This window comes from Mauremys reevesii, linkage group 15 (assembly GCF_016161935.1).
Source record: "Mauremys reevesii isolate NIE-2019 linkage group 15, ASM1616193v1, whole genome shotgun sequence".
Classification (NCBI taxonomy): Eukaryota; Metazoa; Chordata; order Testudines; family Geoemydidae; genus Mauremys; species Mauremys reevesii.
Window position 1 is genome coordinate 27,216,086 of NC_052637.1, and position 17,704 is coordinate 27,233,789.

Below are 17,704 nucleotides of genomic sequence, written 5' to 3' on the forward strand. Positions count from 1 at the left end.
GAATGGTTCTGTTACACACACACATACACACGCACGCACAACCCCACGGCGGGAAGCTAAGCAAATGCTTCACTTGCCTGGCAGCCTCGCCTCGCTGTGCGGGTTTGGAGAGCAAAGAGGAGATGTTTACACTAATCAGGCTGACAGGCCAGCAATGCACTTTGAACTAGAAATTGCTTCTCCCTAGAACTGGGGTGATCCTGACCCATGTAGAGGGGGAGGGGCTGAGTCAATGGTGGTGGGGTGGCTCGGGGCTCGAAGGAAGAAACTCAGGTAGATTTTGTTCCTAGCTGCACAGGTTCAATCTGTGGGCGGTTCCAGGCCCGGGAGCTGGCAGAAATATTCTGCAGAGTGCATTTGTGTTCAGAGGGGAAAAGGTTAAACCACCAGGGAGGCTGAGCTCTCCTCCTTCCCCTGCCAATGTCAGCGCAGTTGGAACGGCCCAGAACTGAACATCAGATTAGGAAAGGTGTGTTCTAATTGCTGGGAGTGTGCTGGGCTGCCCCTCAGCTGGAGCTCCGGGTGTGTGGAGCCAGCGTACAGGAGGAGTGCACTTCCCCTGGCTGATCCCTGCCTGCGGGAACAACAGGACTAAGCCAGTCACACATCACCCTGGGGATTAGTCGCAGGAGCAACTTGGAAAGCCATCCCGGCACGGAATTTTGTTCCTATGTAACGTCCGCGACGGTGGCAGCATGAAGAAATCAGTACACTCAGGTGAGCAGAGCGGGCCCGGGTTTGGTGGCTGCCGGGTGTTCTCGAATCAGTAAGCTGGGCTGTGCGTGTGTGTACAAAACCAGCACTTAAAAAGAACAGTCTGGCACGTACAAGCCCTTCTTGCTCTAGTTCTCTCTGTCGGAGGAGAGCCACTGTTTTGTTGCCTATAAATGAAAGTCTTTGATCAATGGAAAGGGCTTAAGAAACCCAGTGCAAACCCAGGGAGGCAGGTGGTGCCAGCCTGCTGGAAATGTCCATGAATGCAGTTCCTGTGACCCTCACGTCACTGTGACCGTGCACGCCAAAGGAACGGCAGAGTCGGTCAGCTTGGAACAAAAGAGGGACACAAAAAAGCAAAGCGGTGCCTAAGTTACCGGCTGCATTTCCTGCTGTAAGGGACGCTAATAGCATGTGTGCTGTGAACTGAATGAACCAGAGCCGTGGGAGGGTGGTGTGGGTCTGAGTCAGTGCCCTCTATCCCACCCTGCTGTTTTTTCAAGAACCCTCCACTCCCCAGCTCTACTCCAAGTCAATGCAGGCTCTTTTGCACTCGCTCCTGCGGGGACAGCCATTGTAGGTCACTGGCAGCGGTGGGGCTGCAGCTGGTTCCAGTCCTGCCAAGGTCATCTTCTGCCCTCCTGGATGCTGAGTCACCAGCCGAGGAGCAGTTCGGCATTACGGCTCCTACCCCCTCATCTTCAGCCTTCCCATTAGAGCAGAGCCCCACGAGCCCTGTGAAAGCCTGGCATTGGCAGCTTCTGAAAGAGCTCACTGCTCACAAAGAGCTGCCGTGGGTACAATGCGAGGGGCGTGGCTAAAGTTAGCATGGATTCCTGACACCCTGTACGGTCTATGATTTAAATCACTGGAATAAGTGATCAGTGGGTGATAGTGAGGGCAAATCCCCGTGAAAGACCAATCACTTACCCAACTGACACACTGCAGTGAGGGTCCCTGCTAGCACTCAGGCACATTTTCCCCTCTACAGCTGAGTTCCACTCCTGGTCCAGCCAGCAGCCTGTGACTTTAAATTCCTTAAGCCAAATTCTGCTCACTTACACCCTTACTACCCCTGTGACTTCAGTGGGGCAGGCTGGATGTGACTGCCTGCAGAATGTGAGCTGTTTCCTACATGCTGGTCTCTTCCAAGCAGCCTGAGTCACATTTCTTGTTGGACCATTGCGTGGGTTAGCTTCTTCACTGGTATTTCATTGCTTTTTGGAGTGGCCAAAATACTGACTTATTGAAGCCACATAACAGCCAACTCGAATCCCTTCTGGGGGCTGGGATGATCTCATAAACCACAGGAGCAAGCTGGACTCGGTGCTTTGTCTTCAGAGCTCCCCAGTGGAAATGCCTCGGTTTACTCCAATGCTTATGTCGGTTCATAACGTTTCTACTGTTGTGTGTTTAGTCTTGAGCTCCCTCCCCTAAAATATCTCTCTTATTGGTGTCAATCAACAGATTGTTCTGGTGGTTTTATTATGACTTTACATGTTGGGACCCATAGCTGGTGAAAGAATTATTATTAATATAGCACCATGCCTTACAAAGCATGGAATTTAGATGGGCCATTGCCCTGGGCAGTTTTACAAGCTAGCTAGGACAGCTACAGTACAGCAAGAGATGGCACGAGGACAGTAGCACTGACCACTATTCCTGACTGTGAGAAAGCAGGGCAAAAGAAGTGTGTTTCATGGGGGAATTTGATGGGGAAATGTGTGGAGCATAGAAAGTGGAGGGTTATTTCAAGGGTAGGATTAGGGCAAAAAGAAGGTGCAGAGGCCAGGATGGGAGAAGGGATTCCTGATACCTCCCTGCTCCTAAAAATAATGGTCCAGGTCCTCAGCTGGTGTTAGCTGGTGCATCTCCATTTATCTCTATGGAAGATCTGGCCCAATAGGTCTTATGTGAGGTGGGGCAGCTAACAATGGCAAAACATGGCACACGGGTACTACAGTGATGGGCCCGTGGGTTGCAACCCTTTTCTGATGCCTCCTGACGCCTCCCAAATACTAGAAAACATGTATGTTCTGCTTTGCACAACATGGCTGAATACGAGCATTACATATTTTAATCCCATGCCTTAAGGAGCCTTGTCAGTGTCCAGTGAGCTGAAATTGTGGCTCCTTGCTCTTGAAGCTGACTGTCCTGGGCTGTCAGGTTTGCTTTGTACTGATATGTGGTGGGGTAAAACTGAGTGACTGCAAATCTCCTGGCATTAGTGAGATGTGTATCTCATGAGACTGCCCCGGTGAGCACAATTCCAAATAACTACAGTACAGTTCGGCTTTGACATTTGTTTAGTACCTTTCACCCAAAAGGGATTCAAACTGTGTGTTAGAAACACTTTGCTCATCACAAAGATGCAGCCACTTCTGGGCTGGAACGTGGCAGTTGTTTAAAAAAGGAAGGGACGTTTATATTGTTCAATTGAAACAACAAGAAGGTTAGGGAGGCAGAATGTAATTGCGTGGGTTGGAATTTGGCCAGGACATTAGGGTTGAAACCCCCACTTATGTTCTCGCAATGCTTTGGAGACAACTTTTTATTACAGAAGGTGGAGAAAGTGACTAGGGGAGAGGTTGTTCTATATTTGATTCTGACAAACAGGGAGGAACTGGTTGAGAATTTGAAGGTGAAAGGCAGCCTGGGCGAAAGTGGCCATGACATGATAGAATTCATGATTCTAGGGAATGGTAGAAGGGAAAACAACAGAAAATAGGCAAAGGACTTCAAGAAGGCAGACTTCAGCAAACTCAGAGAATTGGTAGGTAAGATCCCATGGGAAGTAAGTCTAAGGGAAAAAAGAGTTCAGGAGAGTTGACAGTTTTTTAAAGAGATAGTATTAAGGGCACAAGAACAGACTATCCCAATGCAAAGAGACCATTCTGGCTTAATAAAGATAGCTTCAATAACCTGAAGCTCAAAAAAGAATCACATGAAAAGTGGACACTAGGTCAGTTATGAAGTATGAGTATAAAAAACAGCAACACCACAACCATGTAGGGACAAAATTAGAAAGGCCAAGGCACAAAATGAGATTAGGGACACAAAGGATACCAAAAAAAAAAACATTTTACAAATACGTTAGAAACAAGAGGAAGACCAAGGATGGAGAAGACCCTTTACTCAATGCGGGGTGGGGGGGAAGACAATGCAGAAAACAAAGCAATGGCTGAAGCGTTAAACGTCTTTTTTTGTCTCCATGTTCATCAGAAAGGTTAGCAGTGATCAGACAACTAACATAGTGACCATCAGTCTATATGGGGTGGGATGTGAGGCTAAAATAGGGAAAGAACAAGTTAAGAATTATTTAGACAAGTTAGATGTCTTCAAGTCAGCAGGGCCTTATGAAATACATCCTAATATACTGACAGAACTGCCTGAAGCGATCTTGGAGCCATTATCTTTGAGAACTTGTGGAGGACAGGAGAGATCCCAGAGGACTGGAAAAGGACCAGTATAATACCTATTGTGATAGACCCAGGCCAGCTGGGTACAGCAGAATAGCAGAAGGCAGATATACTGGCCACTGGATTAACAGTTTTCTGTTCCCTGACTGACCAGAGCAGGGGCTTTTCCAGGCTAATGAGAACACCTGGCTCTAATTAACCTGTAAAGAGTCAGGTGAGGCCATTCAGTTAATGTGACCACCTGACTCTAATTAAGGCCCTGCTGATACTATAAAAAGGGCTCACTCCAGTCAGGCAGGGAAGTCAGGGAGTCAGAGGAGAGGAAGTGCGTCTGAAGGGCTGGTTACTAAAGACACCCTCAAACCATTGTTAAAGGAGCCCTAAGTTAAGGGTGAAGAAGGGAAAAGCAGGAGAGCTGCGGGGAAGTGGCCCAGGGAAATGTAGCAACTCTGGCAGTGAAAGGTTGGCTGCCAACAACTGCTACCATTAGGGTCCCTGGGCTGGAACCCGGAATAGAGGGCGGGCCTGGGTTCCCCCCAACCCACCCCTACAGGAACATCTCCTGGAAGGGGAAGTCAGGTCCCTGTCAGGACAGGAGACTGAACAGAGACTGTGGGAGTTCTCTCACCAACCTCCTTGCAGCCTATGATGAAAAGGGCTCAGTAGACTGTAACCCTGGCCCTAGAGAGAGAAGGGCTACATGGAGGGTCACAGTGAGCCACTGAGGCTAGCATAAACCGCCTAGAAGCGCAGGACCCACGGGAGCAAGGTCAGAGCTCTGCCACACTATCTATAAAATGGGGATTAAGAACAACCCAGGGAATTATAGGACAGTCATCTTAACTTCAGTACCTGTAAAGATAATGGAGCAAATAATCAAACAGTCGGTTTATAAGCACCTAGAAGATAAGGTGCTAAGTAACAGTCAACATGGAATTGTTAAGAACAAATCATGTCAAACCAACTTAATATCCTTCTTTGACAGGGTAACAAGCCTTGTGGATGGGGGAAGCAGTAGATGTGTTATAGCTCAACTTTAGTAAGGCTTTTGATACTTTCTCACATGATTTTCTCATAAGCAAACTAGGGAAATATAGTCTAGATTAACCTGCTATAAGGTGGGTGCACAACTGGTTGTAAAACCATACTCAAGAATAGTTATCAATGAGTTCATAGAAAAGCGGAAGAGTATATTAAGTCAGGTCCCACAGGGATCTGTTGTGGGTCCGGTGCTATTCAGTATCTTCATAAATGAGTCAGATAATAGCATAGAGGGTACACTTATAACATTTGCAGAAGATGCGAGTCTGAGAGGGGTTGCAAGCATTTTAGAGGACAGGATTAGAATTCAAAATTATCTGGAGAAACTGGAGAAATGATCTGAAATAAATAGGATGTAATTCAATAAGGACAAATACAAATGACACCTCTACCTTGATAAAACGTGACCTGATATAACATGAATTCAGATATAATGCGGTAAAGCAGTGCTCCGGGGGGGCGGGGCTGCACACTCCGTTGGATCAAAGCAAGTTCGATATAACGCGGTTTCACCTATAACGTGGTAAGATTTTTTGGCTCCTGAGGACAGCGTTCTATCGAGGTAGAGGTGTACTACACTTTGGAAAGAACAATCAGTTGCACACATAGAAAATGGGAAATGACTGCCTAGGAGGAAGTACTGCAGAAAAGGATCTGGGGGTTATAATGGATCACAAACTAAATATGAGTCAACAGTGTAACACTGGCAAAAAAAGCAAACATCGTTCTGGGATGTATTGGCAGGAGTGTTGTACGCAAGATACAAGAAGTAATTCTTCAACTGTACTCACCACAGATAAGGCCTCAACTGGAGTATTATGTCCAGTTCTGGGCATCGCATTTCAGGAAGGATGTGGACAAATTGGAGAAAGTCCAGAGGAGAGCAACATAAATGATTAAAGGTCTAGAAAACACAACCTACGAGGAAAGATTGGGAAAAAAATGGATTTGTTTAGTCTGGAGACGAGAAGACTGAGGAGGAACATGATAACAGTCTTCAAATACGTAAAAGGCTGTTATAAAGAGGAGGGTGATAAATTGTTCTCCTTATCCACTGAGGACAGGACAAGAAGTAATGGGCTTAAACTTCAGCAAGGGAGATTTAGGTTAGACATTAGGAAAAACTTCCTAACTGTGGGGGTAGTTGTGCACTGGAACAAATTACCTAGGGAGGGTAAAGAATCTCTGTGACTGGAGGTTGTTAAGAAGAGGTTTAGACAAACACCTGTCAGGGATGGTCTAGGATAATGCTTAGTCCTGCCTCAGTGCAGGAGACTGGATCAGAGGAGCTCTTGAGGTCCCTTCCAGTCCTACATTTCTATGAGTCTATGAAAAGGCACAGTGGACTCGATCTTGACCGTGTATAACTCAGCCAAAAGACTAGCGCTTTGGAGGGCAGGATTAGAATTCAAAATGGGTACAGCTCCCCATGATGTCCTTTGGGGGGCTTGGCTCTTTGCTGATGCAGAAGGAAGAGTGTCACATACTGAATCATTACCATCCCCTACCAGCCTTAGGTTTCTTTGGTGGTCTCCCATCCAGACCCAGGAGTGGCCAGACCAAAGCCTGCTTAAACTTATAAATTGGATAACATTACAAATCTTGGTAGGTGAATGGTTTTCTTTTGGGCTGGTCACAGGGAATTCTGCTGGCTTTACAGAGAAAGGTTACTACAGCTCACTGACTGTGCAGACAGGGAATGTCGGGAGGACTAATGAGAGGCAGAAGGGAACATGCCGAAACGGCTCGGCTGAAAAGATGACACCTTTCTGCCAGCACTGCAACCCCCAGTACCGTGCTGTGGGATTTGAACTACAACGCCTTCTCGGCTAGAGGCAAGAGTACGGCTGTGAGAGATTGGCTAATGAACACCCCAAAGCTACGGCACTAGGAAGCAACAAGCACGTTTCACATGATTTGTGAGGATAGAGAGGAGCCGCAGGGCTTAAATTCAGTCTCCAGAGGTACCAGACTTTGCCCCACTCCCTCAATGTGCTCTGAATCCTTACTATGGACCTGATCCAAAACTCACATAAGTCAATGGGAAGACTCCCATTGATTTCACTGGCTTTGGCTCAGGCCCTGTATTTGCTGGGCACGCTGTAATGCTATTGCTGCATCTTCCTGCTATGGGGATATTCCCAGCTCACGCAGGATTTACATTCTCTGAGGCAGTGCGGGGAAATCATATACATCTGCTGTGGCTTTTGAACACTTGCCATGTAGGTGTGGTTGGGCTGGAGATCCTGCTTTAGATACTTTACCTCTTACCCATAAACAGACATTCAGACCTTTGTGCTTTAGCTGCAGGCATACACAGCTCAGCCCTGCAATGTTCTGGGCCTGAATATACTGAGGTGGCTGGAGGGGAGAGAGGCTATAAAGGCTCTAAAGATTCAGGAGGAATCTTACAAGGCAGGTTTAAGAACAAGAAGCACCCACTATGATGCCAGCTGTAACTCCTCATGCTTGTTTTTTCAGATCCATGGGGAGAGGAGAGTTGTCCTGAGATGTTTCAGTTGTGCTGGGATCCTCTCTAGGGGATACTGTTTCTTTAAGGAAACAATGCTCCCTTTTCCATTACTCAGATCCATGTGCATTGCCAACAACGCAATAGACAAGCAAGGCTCATGCTGAGAGGTGAGGCTGAGACTTGACTCAGGATGACCTTCAGGTGACCTCCAAGCGTGGCAAGAATTGCTTAAGGAATGTGTATGATGCTGGGAATATTTGAAAAACAAGTGCCCTAATTACCTCCTGAATTACCCCACGGGACTGGATGTGACCCACTGGTTGAGCAGGATTCGGGGGAAACTTGCACAAAATTTGGGATTTGCAAGTCTTCAAAAACTTTCCCCCAGTGGCCAATTACACTCCTCATCCTGAACTGAACAGAAACCTCGGAATAGTTCCATCTAGGACACTGCTGCTGCTCTCAGGGAGAGGCCCAGGCCTTGGCTGGGCTCCACACAACAGGGGTCTGCCCACATGGATGTGATCAGACCCTTGGGCTGTACACTGTAGCTCTCACTCCTTCTGAAGAACATCTGTGGGTGATCTGTGGGTGACCAAGGGGTTTCCTGCTTGTACTGCCACTGTATAAACCACGAACTTGTTAACAGGGTGCATGCAGAAGAAATACCTGTATAGTTCATTCATGATCAGTGTACTTAGAATAAATGTAGAGGTGATTGAGAGACAGCTGTGTTCTGAGCACTGGATGGGGAATCAGGAGCTCCAGTATGCTAATCTTGACTTTCATAGAATCATAGACCTGGAAGGGGCCACGAGAGGTCTTCTAGTCCAGTCCCCTGCACTCAAGGCAGGACTAAGTATTATCTAGACCATCCCTGACAGGTGTTTGTCCAACCTGCTCTTAAAAATCTCCAATAATGGAGATTCCACTATCTCCCTAGGCAATTTGTTCCAGTGCTTAACCATTCTGACAGTTAGGAAGTTTTTCCTAATGTCCAACCTAAACTTCCCTTGCTGCAATTTAAGCCCATTGCTTCTCGTCCTATCCTCAGAGGATAAGAAGAACAATTTTTCTCCCTCCTCCTTGTAACAACCTTTTATGTACTTGAAAACTGTTATCATGTCTCCTCTCAATCTTCTCTTCTCCAGACAAAACAAACCCAATTTTTTCAATCTTCCCTCATAGGTCATGTTTTCTAGAACTTTAATCATTTTTGTTGCTCTCCTCTGGACTTTCTCCAATTTGTCCTCACCTTTCCTGAAATGTGGTGCCCAGAACTGGACACGATACTCCAGTTGAGGCCTAATCAGCATGGAGTAGAGCGGAAGAATTACTTCTCGTGTCTTGCTTACAATACTCTTGCTAATACATCCCAGAATGATGTTTACTTTTTTTTCAACAGCATTACACCATTGACTCATATTTAGCTTGTGATCCACTATGACCCCCAGATCCCTTTCCACAGTACTCCATTTCCCATTTTGCATGTGTGCTACTGATTGTTCTTTCCTAAATGGAGTACTTTGCATTTGTCCTTACTGAATTTCATCCTATTTACTTCAGACCATTTCTCCAGTTTGTCCAGATCATTTTGAATTCTAATCCTGTCCTCCAAAGCACTTGCAACCCTTCCCGGCTTGGTATCATCTGCAAACTTTATAAGTGTCTTCTCTAGGCCATTATCTAAATAGTTGATGAAGCTATTGAACAGAACCGGACCCAGAACAAATCCCTGCGGGACCCCACTCGTTATTCCCTTCCAGCATGACTGTGAACCACTGATAACTACTCTCTGGGAATGATTTTCCAACCAGTTATGCACCCACCTTATAGCTCCATCTAGGTTGTATTTCCCTAGTGTGTTTATGAGAAGGTCATGCAAGACAGTATCAAAAGCCTTACTAAAGTCAAGATATACCACATCTACCGCTTTCCCCTCTGTCCACAAGGCTTGTTCCCAGGTCAAAGAAAGCTATCAGTTTGGCTTGACATGATTTGTTCTTGACAAATCCATGCTGACTGTTATTTATCACCTTATTATCTTCTAGGTGTTTGTAAATTGATTGCTTACTTATTTGCTCCATTATCTTTCCGGGTACAGAAGTTAAGCTGACCGGTCTGTAATTCCCCGGGTTGTCCTTATTTCCCTTTTTAAAGATGGGCACTATATTTGCCCTTTTCCAGTCTTCTGGAATGTCTCCCGTCTTCCATGACTTTTCAAAGATAATTGCTAATGGCTCAGATATCTCCTCAGTCAGCTCTTTGAGTATTCTAGGATGCATTTCATCAGGCCCTGGTGATTTAAAGACATCTAACTTATCTAAGTAATTTTTTATTTGTTCTTTCCCTATTTTAAACTCTGATCCTACCTCATTTTCATTGGCATTCACTATGTTAGACGTCCAATCGCACCAACCTTCTTGGTAAAAACCAAAACAAAGAAGTCATTAAGCACCTCTGCCATTTCCACATTTTCTGTTATTGTCTTTCCCCCCTCATTGAGTAATGGGCCTACTCTGTCTTTGGTCTTCCTCTTGCTTCTATTGTATTTGTAGAATCTTTTCTCATTTCCTTTTATGTCCCTAGCTAGTTTGATCTTGCTTTTTTCCTTGGCTTTTCTAATTTTGTCCCTACATACTTGAGTTATTTGTTTATATTCATCCTTTGTAATCTGACTGAGTTTCTGCTTTTTGTAGGACTCTTTTTTTGAGTTTTAGATCATTGAAGATCCCCTGGGTAAGCCAGTGTGGTCGCTTGCCAAACTTCCTATCTTTCCTACTCAGTGGGATAGTTTGCTCTTGTGCCCTTAATAATGTCTCTTTGAAAAACTGCCAACTGTCTTCAATTGTTTTTCCCCTTAGACGTGCTTGCCATGGGATTTTACCCACCAGCTCCCTGAGTTTGCTAAACTCTGCCGTCTTGAAATCCATTGTCTTTATTGTGGTGTTCTCCTTCCTACCATTCCTTAGAAACATGAACTCCACCATTTCATGATCACTTTCACCCAAGTTGCCTTCCACTTTCAAATTCTCAACCAGTTCCTCCCTATTTGTCAAAATCAAATCTAGAAGAGCCTCCTCCCTAGTAGCTTCCTCCACCTCCTGAAATAAAAAATTGTCTCCAATACATTCCGAAAACGTTTTCCTTGCCTTGAGCAAATCCTCATGCCTCAGTTTCCTTCTGAGTAGATGATAATACCAAAGGCAAATAGAAGTTGTGCAGATTAGTTAGACTGGAAGTGATTGGGGCAGGGACTGTGTTTTCCTGTGGATTGGTACTGTGCCCAAAACAATGGGGCCCCAATCCTGACTTGGGCCTGTGGTCGCTACCCTAATAGAACTAAGGTCTGATAATTCTGAGATGCTGAGCTGTGATTCAGGTCAGTGGGACTGCAAGTGTTTGGTGCTTCTGCAAATCAGCCTCCTACTAGATCCAGTGTTTCTGTCTGTACTGTGCAGTAAGTATTAGACCCAGTCAGAGAATAAAGATTGGACACTAAGAATTCAAATTTGGTCGATGGAATGGAATCTCCACAAGTGTGTGTGTGTCACCACAAAGTCGCACAGTAGTGCAATTGCACTAGCACCACAGTTCCTATATCCCAGTTGCCCCAGATTTTCTCCATTTTCCCCACAATTTTGAATGGGGGGAAAATGCTGGAAAAAGGGTTTGGAGTGGCTGTCATCACTGTCATTCAAGGACGTCTCAGGGGAGGGAGAGGGAGGAGGGAGGCGCTGGGATCTCAAGCTTAACCAATATCCCCATTATATATTCCCCATTGCTGTGTTGTTATTGCTCTGTTGTCCAAGGGGAGAAGAGAGCAGGGGGAGACCTTTGAATGGCAGGAGGGTTTGGCAAAAAGCTGCTGCTGCACACACAGCCAGCCAGACAGCAGTGCATTAGGAAGAGCCCAGCGGGAAGCGCTGCGGGAGAGGCTTTGAAAGCTAGGTCTCCAGGGGTGGCTGTTCCAGACTGTTTTTCAGTTTCTTTAAGCTGAAGCCTGCCCCTGCCTCACTTCAGTTTGACTTTCTTCTCTACATTACCGTTCCGTTCACACCCCCCCCCTTCCAACACCGTTTAAAAAAAAAGTTAATGGAACATTGTTTAACAACGTTTTTTCTTTTTTAAAAAAATAGCGTTAAAGGGTTAAATGTGTGTGGGTGCTTCTACATGACAGGCACAATGATAGGCTAGCTCCTAGCTCGTCTCTGCTCTGCCAGCAGTCTGCAGTGCCAGACTGACCTGCCATCCCTCCTTTCAGGACTCTCTGTGTGCGGGGCTATGTGACCTTGGGGGCGGAGTGGCGGAGGACGGTTTGCTGTCTCCCTGGTGCTCTGTGTGGGGGAGGACTGACTGCTGCTGTGTTCTGTAACTGCCCCATGCCACAAGTCATCAACCCCCCCCCCCACACACACAGATGAAAACACCTCCCCAGACCGACCAGGGTGCCTAGTGTGTGTGTGACTTGCTGTTCTGTACCCCTCCTGAGGTGACTGTGGTACCCCCTACCCCCCTACGCCCCCACACCCTTCCTCTCCCAGTAGAAAAACTGTAAAAAACTTAATTAACAGCAAACTACTTTTAATCAAAACTACAGTTGGGGAAAACAGAAACTGGAGGGGGCTGTTGGGGGGTGGAAGGGGAAGGGAACATTTCAACAGGGAGGAATGAGAGCCTTTTTGTATTTGACTCTTGTGCACTCTGCAGTGGGTGCACACCCTGTTTCCCCGCCCTTCTTGTTACCCTTGGTGAGGGTTTGGGACTTTGACTTTGGGTGGGGGGGGGGGTTGCAGATACAGCAGGGGGCTCCTCCCTCCCTGCCTGCGGTCCCTGCAGAACATCACAAAGTCACCGGCGCAATTTTCCTGGGCATTTTTTTCCCTGGCTGCTCATCCAGACCATCTCGCTCGGACTGCTGAGCGCCAACAGAGTAGTGCAGCTGTAGGATAGCTAGAGCTACTACTCGAAGGATTTCCGTCACACAGCCTCCCAATTCCATAGCCCATGCGATTTTTAGCGCTCCCCTCCTCGGGAGGAGTACAGAATTAAAACTAAAGAGCCCTCTAGGTCGAACTAATTAGCTTCCTGGTGTGGACGGGTGCACGGTTAAGTCGAATTAACGCTGCTAAATTCAACATAAACTCCTAGTGTAGACCAGGCCTAAGATCATTTGCTTTGCTCCATGTAGGCTGAGGCCTCGCTAAGCAGAGCAGCGTTGATAATGATCAGCTGAACCGTATTTCTCCAGGTGCCTGTGATAGCAAGCTTTCACTCCAAGGGTCGTATTTTCCAGACACACCTAGGGCCAGATTTCACGTGCTCAGCACCCACAGTCAGGGCCAGCTCAACTATTATTTCTGCACCTAATGAAGGGTCACATCTTCAAAAGAGCCAGCTCCATGGAGGGATGGTGCTAACTATTTAACAATGAGACTGAAAGTGAGAAAGATTGTTTCCAATTGAGATTACATGGGGATTTTAGGGAAGCAGAATGGAATTTGGCCAGGCCCCTGAGATTAATGTTCCTCCCCACAGGACAAGTATCATGGGGCTCTTGAGAGCTCAATTCTTCTCTCCTTTACCCATTGACTCAGCAGACATTTTGCCTGTATAAAGCCTGGAAGAAGGGATCTTTAATGACCATGCACGGTCAGACCTCAGTCTTTAGCTGCAATAAGAGAGTGTATGAAAACAGAATTCAGTGCAAACTACATAGCTGCCAGGGCAGATTAACAAACTGGTGGCATTGTTTCCACTCATCATTTCTGCCAGGAACAGCTGTGCCTGCTGCTGTGACGTGCATTCAAACACATTAAAAGCTACCCCATTATTTCTCAGGAACGGTACCCTTAACCAGTTTCACCACTGGATGCTCAATCAACATGACCCAGATAATTGCATACCCTGGATAGTCTGTGCTAAGGCATTCTCCTCAGCAGAATCCCTTTTCTGAGCTATTTAATCTAATCTGTCTGCATTGTCTCTCTGTCTGTCTAGTATCTTCACTATATTTATCACTGTGGTATCTGAGCAACTAAGGAAAACAGATCCAATTGGAGTTATTCTTTGCCTCAGTTGGATCCTGATCCTGCAAAAGGATCTGCCACCAGGACACCTACCCTTGTGGAGCCCTCTTGCAATTAACATGTTTTTTCATGAGCACTGGTTTATTATTGTAGGGTTGCTTGTGAGTTGCTGGGGTCTCCCACCCTGGCTTTTCACTGCAGGGCTGTGCTGAGCCATGTTCAAATCAAGTTGTTATATTGCTGTTGCACTCCTGGACCAGGCCCCCATTGTGCTAGGCCCTGTACAAACACAAGGGGGGAAAAGACTGCCCTTGCCCCCAAAGAGTTTTCACTCTAAATGCTGATCTTTGTGCACTAGTTTGTTATTGTAGGGTTGCAAACAGGTGCTGCAGACACTGGTGTCATTTATGGTGGTTGTTTTGGGCGTGGGACTTTACGTCATGCTTCCTGTTGCAGAGTTAGGCCAATTCTGAGCACCCACAAACAATGACATGGAGTCTGCAAACAGATCAGGGTTGGGGGAGGGGAAGCTGACACTCCTGGGAGTCTAAGGCCCCTGCTGGACATCAAGGGTGAAATCCTGACCCCGCTGAACTGAATGGCAAAGCTCTCACGAACCTCAATGGGGCCAGGATTTCATCCCAAGTCCTCCCAGCCTGGGGAAACAATGGTGGCATAATTGTCTCCCTGGCAACGGGCCCAATGCCTGCCCTGACTAGCTAAACTGCCAGTGGAGGAGCGACTCGGCACGGGCTTCATAGTGTGATTTTTTGCCTTTCGTTGTTTGTATTCCAGAGAGAAGTTTCTCTACCGGGTTGTTTTAATTAAAACTCACATAAATGACACCACCCGATCGTTCCCCCCAGAGCTAGGCTTTCCGGGCCGAGCCCTAGAGCCAGTCAGCGAGAAGGCCTAGCAAAGCTTATAAACAAACAGAGCAAAGCACCCCCTGCTCTCACCTCCTCCTGGGGGGATGTGGGGAGAAAAGCAGCTGCTGAGCTAGTTGAGGGCTCTTTGAAGTGACTCTCAGCGATTGCAGGGGGCTCTGGATGAGGCCTTTGGGGAGCACTAAGCCCCACGGCAACTGAGCTCCTGAGCAGATGAAACCTGGCCCTGGAACCTGCTGGGAATTATTCCCGGGCTCTGCACTGGGCTTTGTTAATTTCCATCTGCAGAAATGGACACTTTCCAATCACCTGAGGGCAGGTGATCGCCATGCACGGCACAAAGAACGCACTGAGCCACCCTTGCCGGAGACCCCAGATGTATTAGTGTGTAAAATTCTCGTGATTTTAAGCCAGTCTCCTGATCGTTTTGGAGCCTGACTCCTGGTTTTTGAATGCTGGGGGTTGGCAATGCCGCGCACACTGCTTTGCCGGTGGCACCAGTTGCTTCATGCAGCTCCTAACCTGTGAGTCTTTCTCCTGATAATAAAATCCACTGTGTTTACATTGCCCAAGGACCTGAACTCCATCCGCTCAGATACCATTGATCCTGCCTTTAGGGTGACCAGACAACAAATGTGAAAAATCAGGACAAGGGTTGGGAGGTAATAGGAGCCTACATAAGAAAAAGACCCAAAAATCAGGACCGTCCCTATAAAATCAGGACATCTGGTCACGCCGCCTGCCTTAAAGCTGCCCAGAAATTATACAAACCCCAAATTCTGCCAGTGCTACCCTACTACACTCACTGGGGATGCATGGAGGTAACTAGGGACTGAATTTGCCTGTAGACTCCCACCCACAAGCGTGACCCACGTACACTGGGCCTTTCTCATAGCCTCTCAGTGTCACAAACATGCAGTTCCTTCCCTTGTTTGGTCCCATCTCCTGATGGTACCTCATTCCCTTTACAAGGCTGAAGGGTCAACTTACATGCATCCAACCGCCTCCCCGGATATTGACTTGTTGCTTGTTCATTAGCAGAGTCCCTGAGGCTTGGCTCCTCCCACTAGGGGGAGGAGCAGAGGGTAGCTTCCTCAAAGACGGGAAAAAATGTCCTGGACTGTTACATGGACGATCCTTGAAATTCCCCAGTGCTGGGAGAAGTCAGAGCTTTCCTCCTGTCCATTATGACATTATTTATTATCTACATGAGTGTTGTGATGCCCAATCAGGGATCAGGGCCCGATTGTGTTAATTGCCATACAAATTCATAGTAAGAGTTAGCCCCGTCCCAAAAAAATCTTACAATCTAAACCCTCTCTGTTCCAGCCATCTGATGAAATGGCTAATGATGAAGGAGGGTATTGAAACACTTTAAACTTGCCTGGAAATGAGTCAGTTTTACTGAAATTATAGGAGGGGGAAAAGCCAGGGAGATGTCAGGAGTTTGTCTTCCCTTAATCTAGGAGCAGCTGATAGTTGTGCACAGACAAGGCGCTTTGTATTTTATCTGCAGGGCACTGGAAACAAATTCTGTGGCTTGGTTTGGTGAGTCACGTGGGCTAAGAGAGGCCATAATTCACATCTGTGAGAAAGCTCGTAATATCAAAGGTCAGTCGCCCTCCATACCCACCCAAAACCCAGAAACAAAAGAGAAAACAAATAGGATCCAGTTCCCACAAGGAAAACACTCGCCCATTGTTTCAGGCAGCTAATTAGCCTGTGCCACATAGTCACATTTTCCAGCCAGTAAACAAAAGCCACACTGCCCTGTCACGTTTACACATGCTACCTGGCAACAGCTTTCACCACTAGATCTGACAAACTGAAAAGCACACCTCTGAACTTCCTGCATGACTCACTTCCCCTCCCGCTGCTCCATCGGCTCTGACCATTGGCACTGGCATTGCTTTCAGCAGTGGTGTTTGTAATTTGTCTTACAGTTGCACCAAGCAGCTCCAACCGAGATCAGGGCCCCTCGTGCTAGACGCTGCACAAACACATAGCAAAAGGCAGTCATTGCCCCAAAGTGCTTTAAAGTAAATAGAAAAGACAGACAAAGGGTAGGATGGGAAACAGAGCAGGGACGTGACTTGCCCAAGGGTGCTCAGCAGGACAGTGGCAGAGCCAGGAATAGATTTACATCCCCTGAGTCCCAGCACAGTGCCTTCGCCATGAGCCTATGCAGCCGCCCCAGCTAGCTTTTGAATACACAATTCAAATTTTAAACACTGTTAAAATTCAAATTAAAAAACGCTGGGCAAAGCAGAACAGATGTGCTTCCCAGCATCCCATTTCCAGCCTGTGCATCTTACCTCTTAGCATTCAAGCCAGCAACCTTCCCAGCCTATCACAAAACACTAAGCAGTGTCTGACCAGATGGCCCACCCTTATCCCTGCACATTTTCAGGGGGACCCACATTCTTCTCAGCCATGGGTGTATCATGACATGCTGCTGTTACATGACATTGTATATTACTAGGACACTAGCATGGTATGCTCCAAAAAAGTGTGCGGCTGTGTTGTTTGCCTTAGCCCCAGGTGATGGGGAATTCACCCCACACTGGCAGAGATGGGGTTAATAGTGCCATAGGGACGCTGCGTGGGGAGCAGCCAATAGGACAGGGACTGCAAGGAACAGCCAATCAGGATCCATAGCAGGTCCATATAAAAGTGAGCTGCCGGACAGAGTAGTTCAGTTTCTGCTGGGAGTCCAGGGAGTGAGGACTTTGACCCTGGAAGGCTGAGAGAGCTGTAAGCACCTTGGACTGAGCTGTGGCTGATTCCTGGGACTGAGAAGTTAAGTGCCCAGAGGTGAGGGTGAAGAAGGTGCTGGGGCCATGGGGAAGTGGCTCAAGGGAACAGAGCAGCATTGACAGAGGTTACAGAGGAGCAGCAGGAGGTTGCTATTTACAGGGTCGCTGGGTTGGTGCCCGGAGTAATGGGTGGACCTGGGTCCCCCCCACTTGCCACTGGGGAAGTGGCTGGACTGATGGACAGAGATACCTACCCCCAGAAAGGGGAAACACAGATGGGCTCAGTAGAGAAGAGGACGCTGTGCTCCTGGGAGCTGAGAGAGGAGCCATGGGCGGGAGCAGAGACAGTGCCAGTGGTCATACTGTGGACATGGGTGTCGGCCTT

At 47.2% G+C, this 17,704-nt stretch overlaps 1 protein-coding gene across 1 annotated transcript in view; it reads left to right on the forward strand.

Moving 5' to 3' along the window:
* Window positions 1-680: 680 nt before the first annotated feature.
* The window catches only part of SEPTIN9 (septin 9), a 260,037-nt gene continuing 243,013 nt past the window's right edge, over window positions 681-17,704 (forward strand). The window contains exon 1 of the mRNA XM_039500934.1: window positions 681-717. Within this exon, the coding sequence (XP_039356868.1) occupies window positions 696-717 (22 nt within the window). The 5' untranslated portion in view covers window positions 681-695. The remainder of the gene's footprint in view (window positions 718-17,704) is intronic.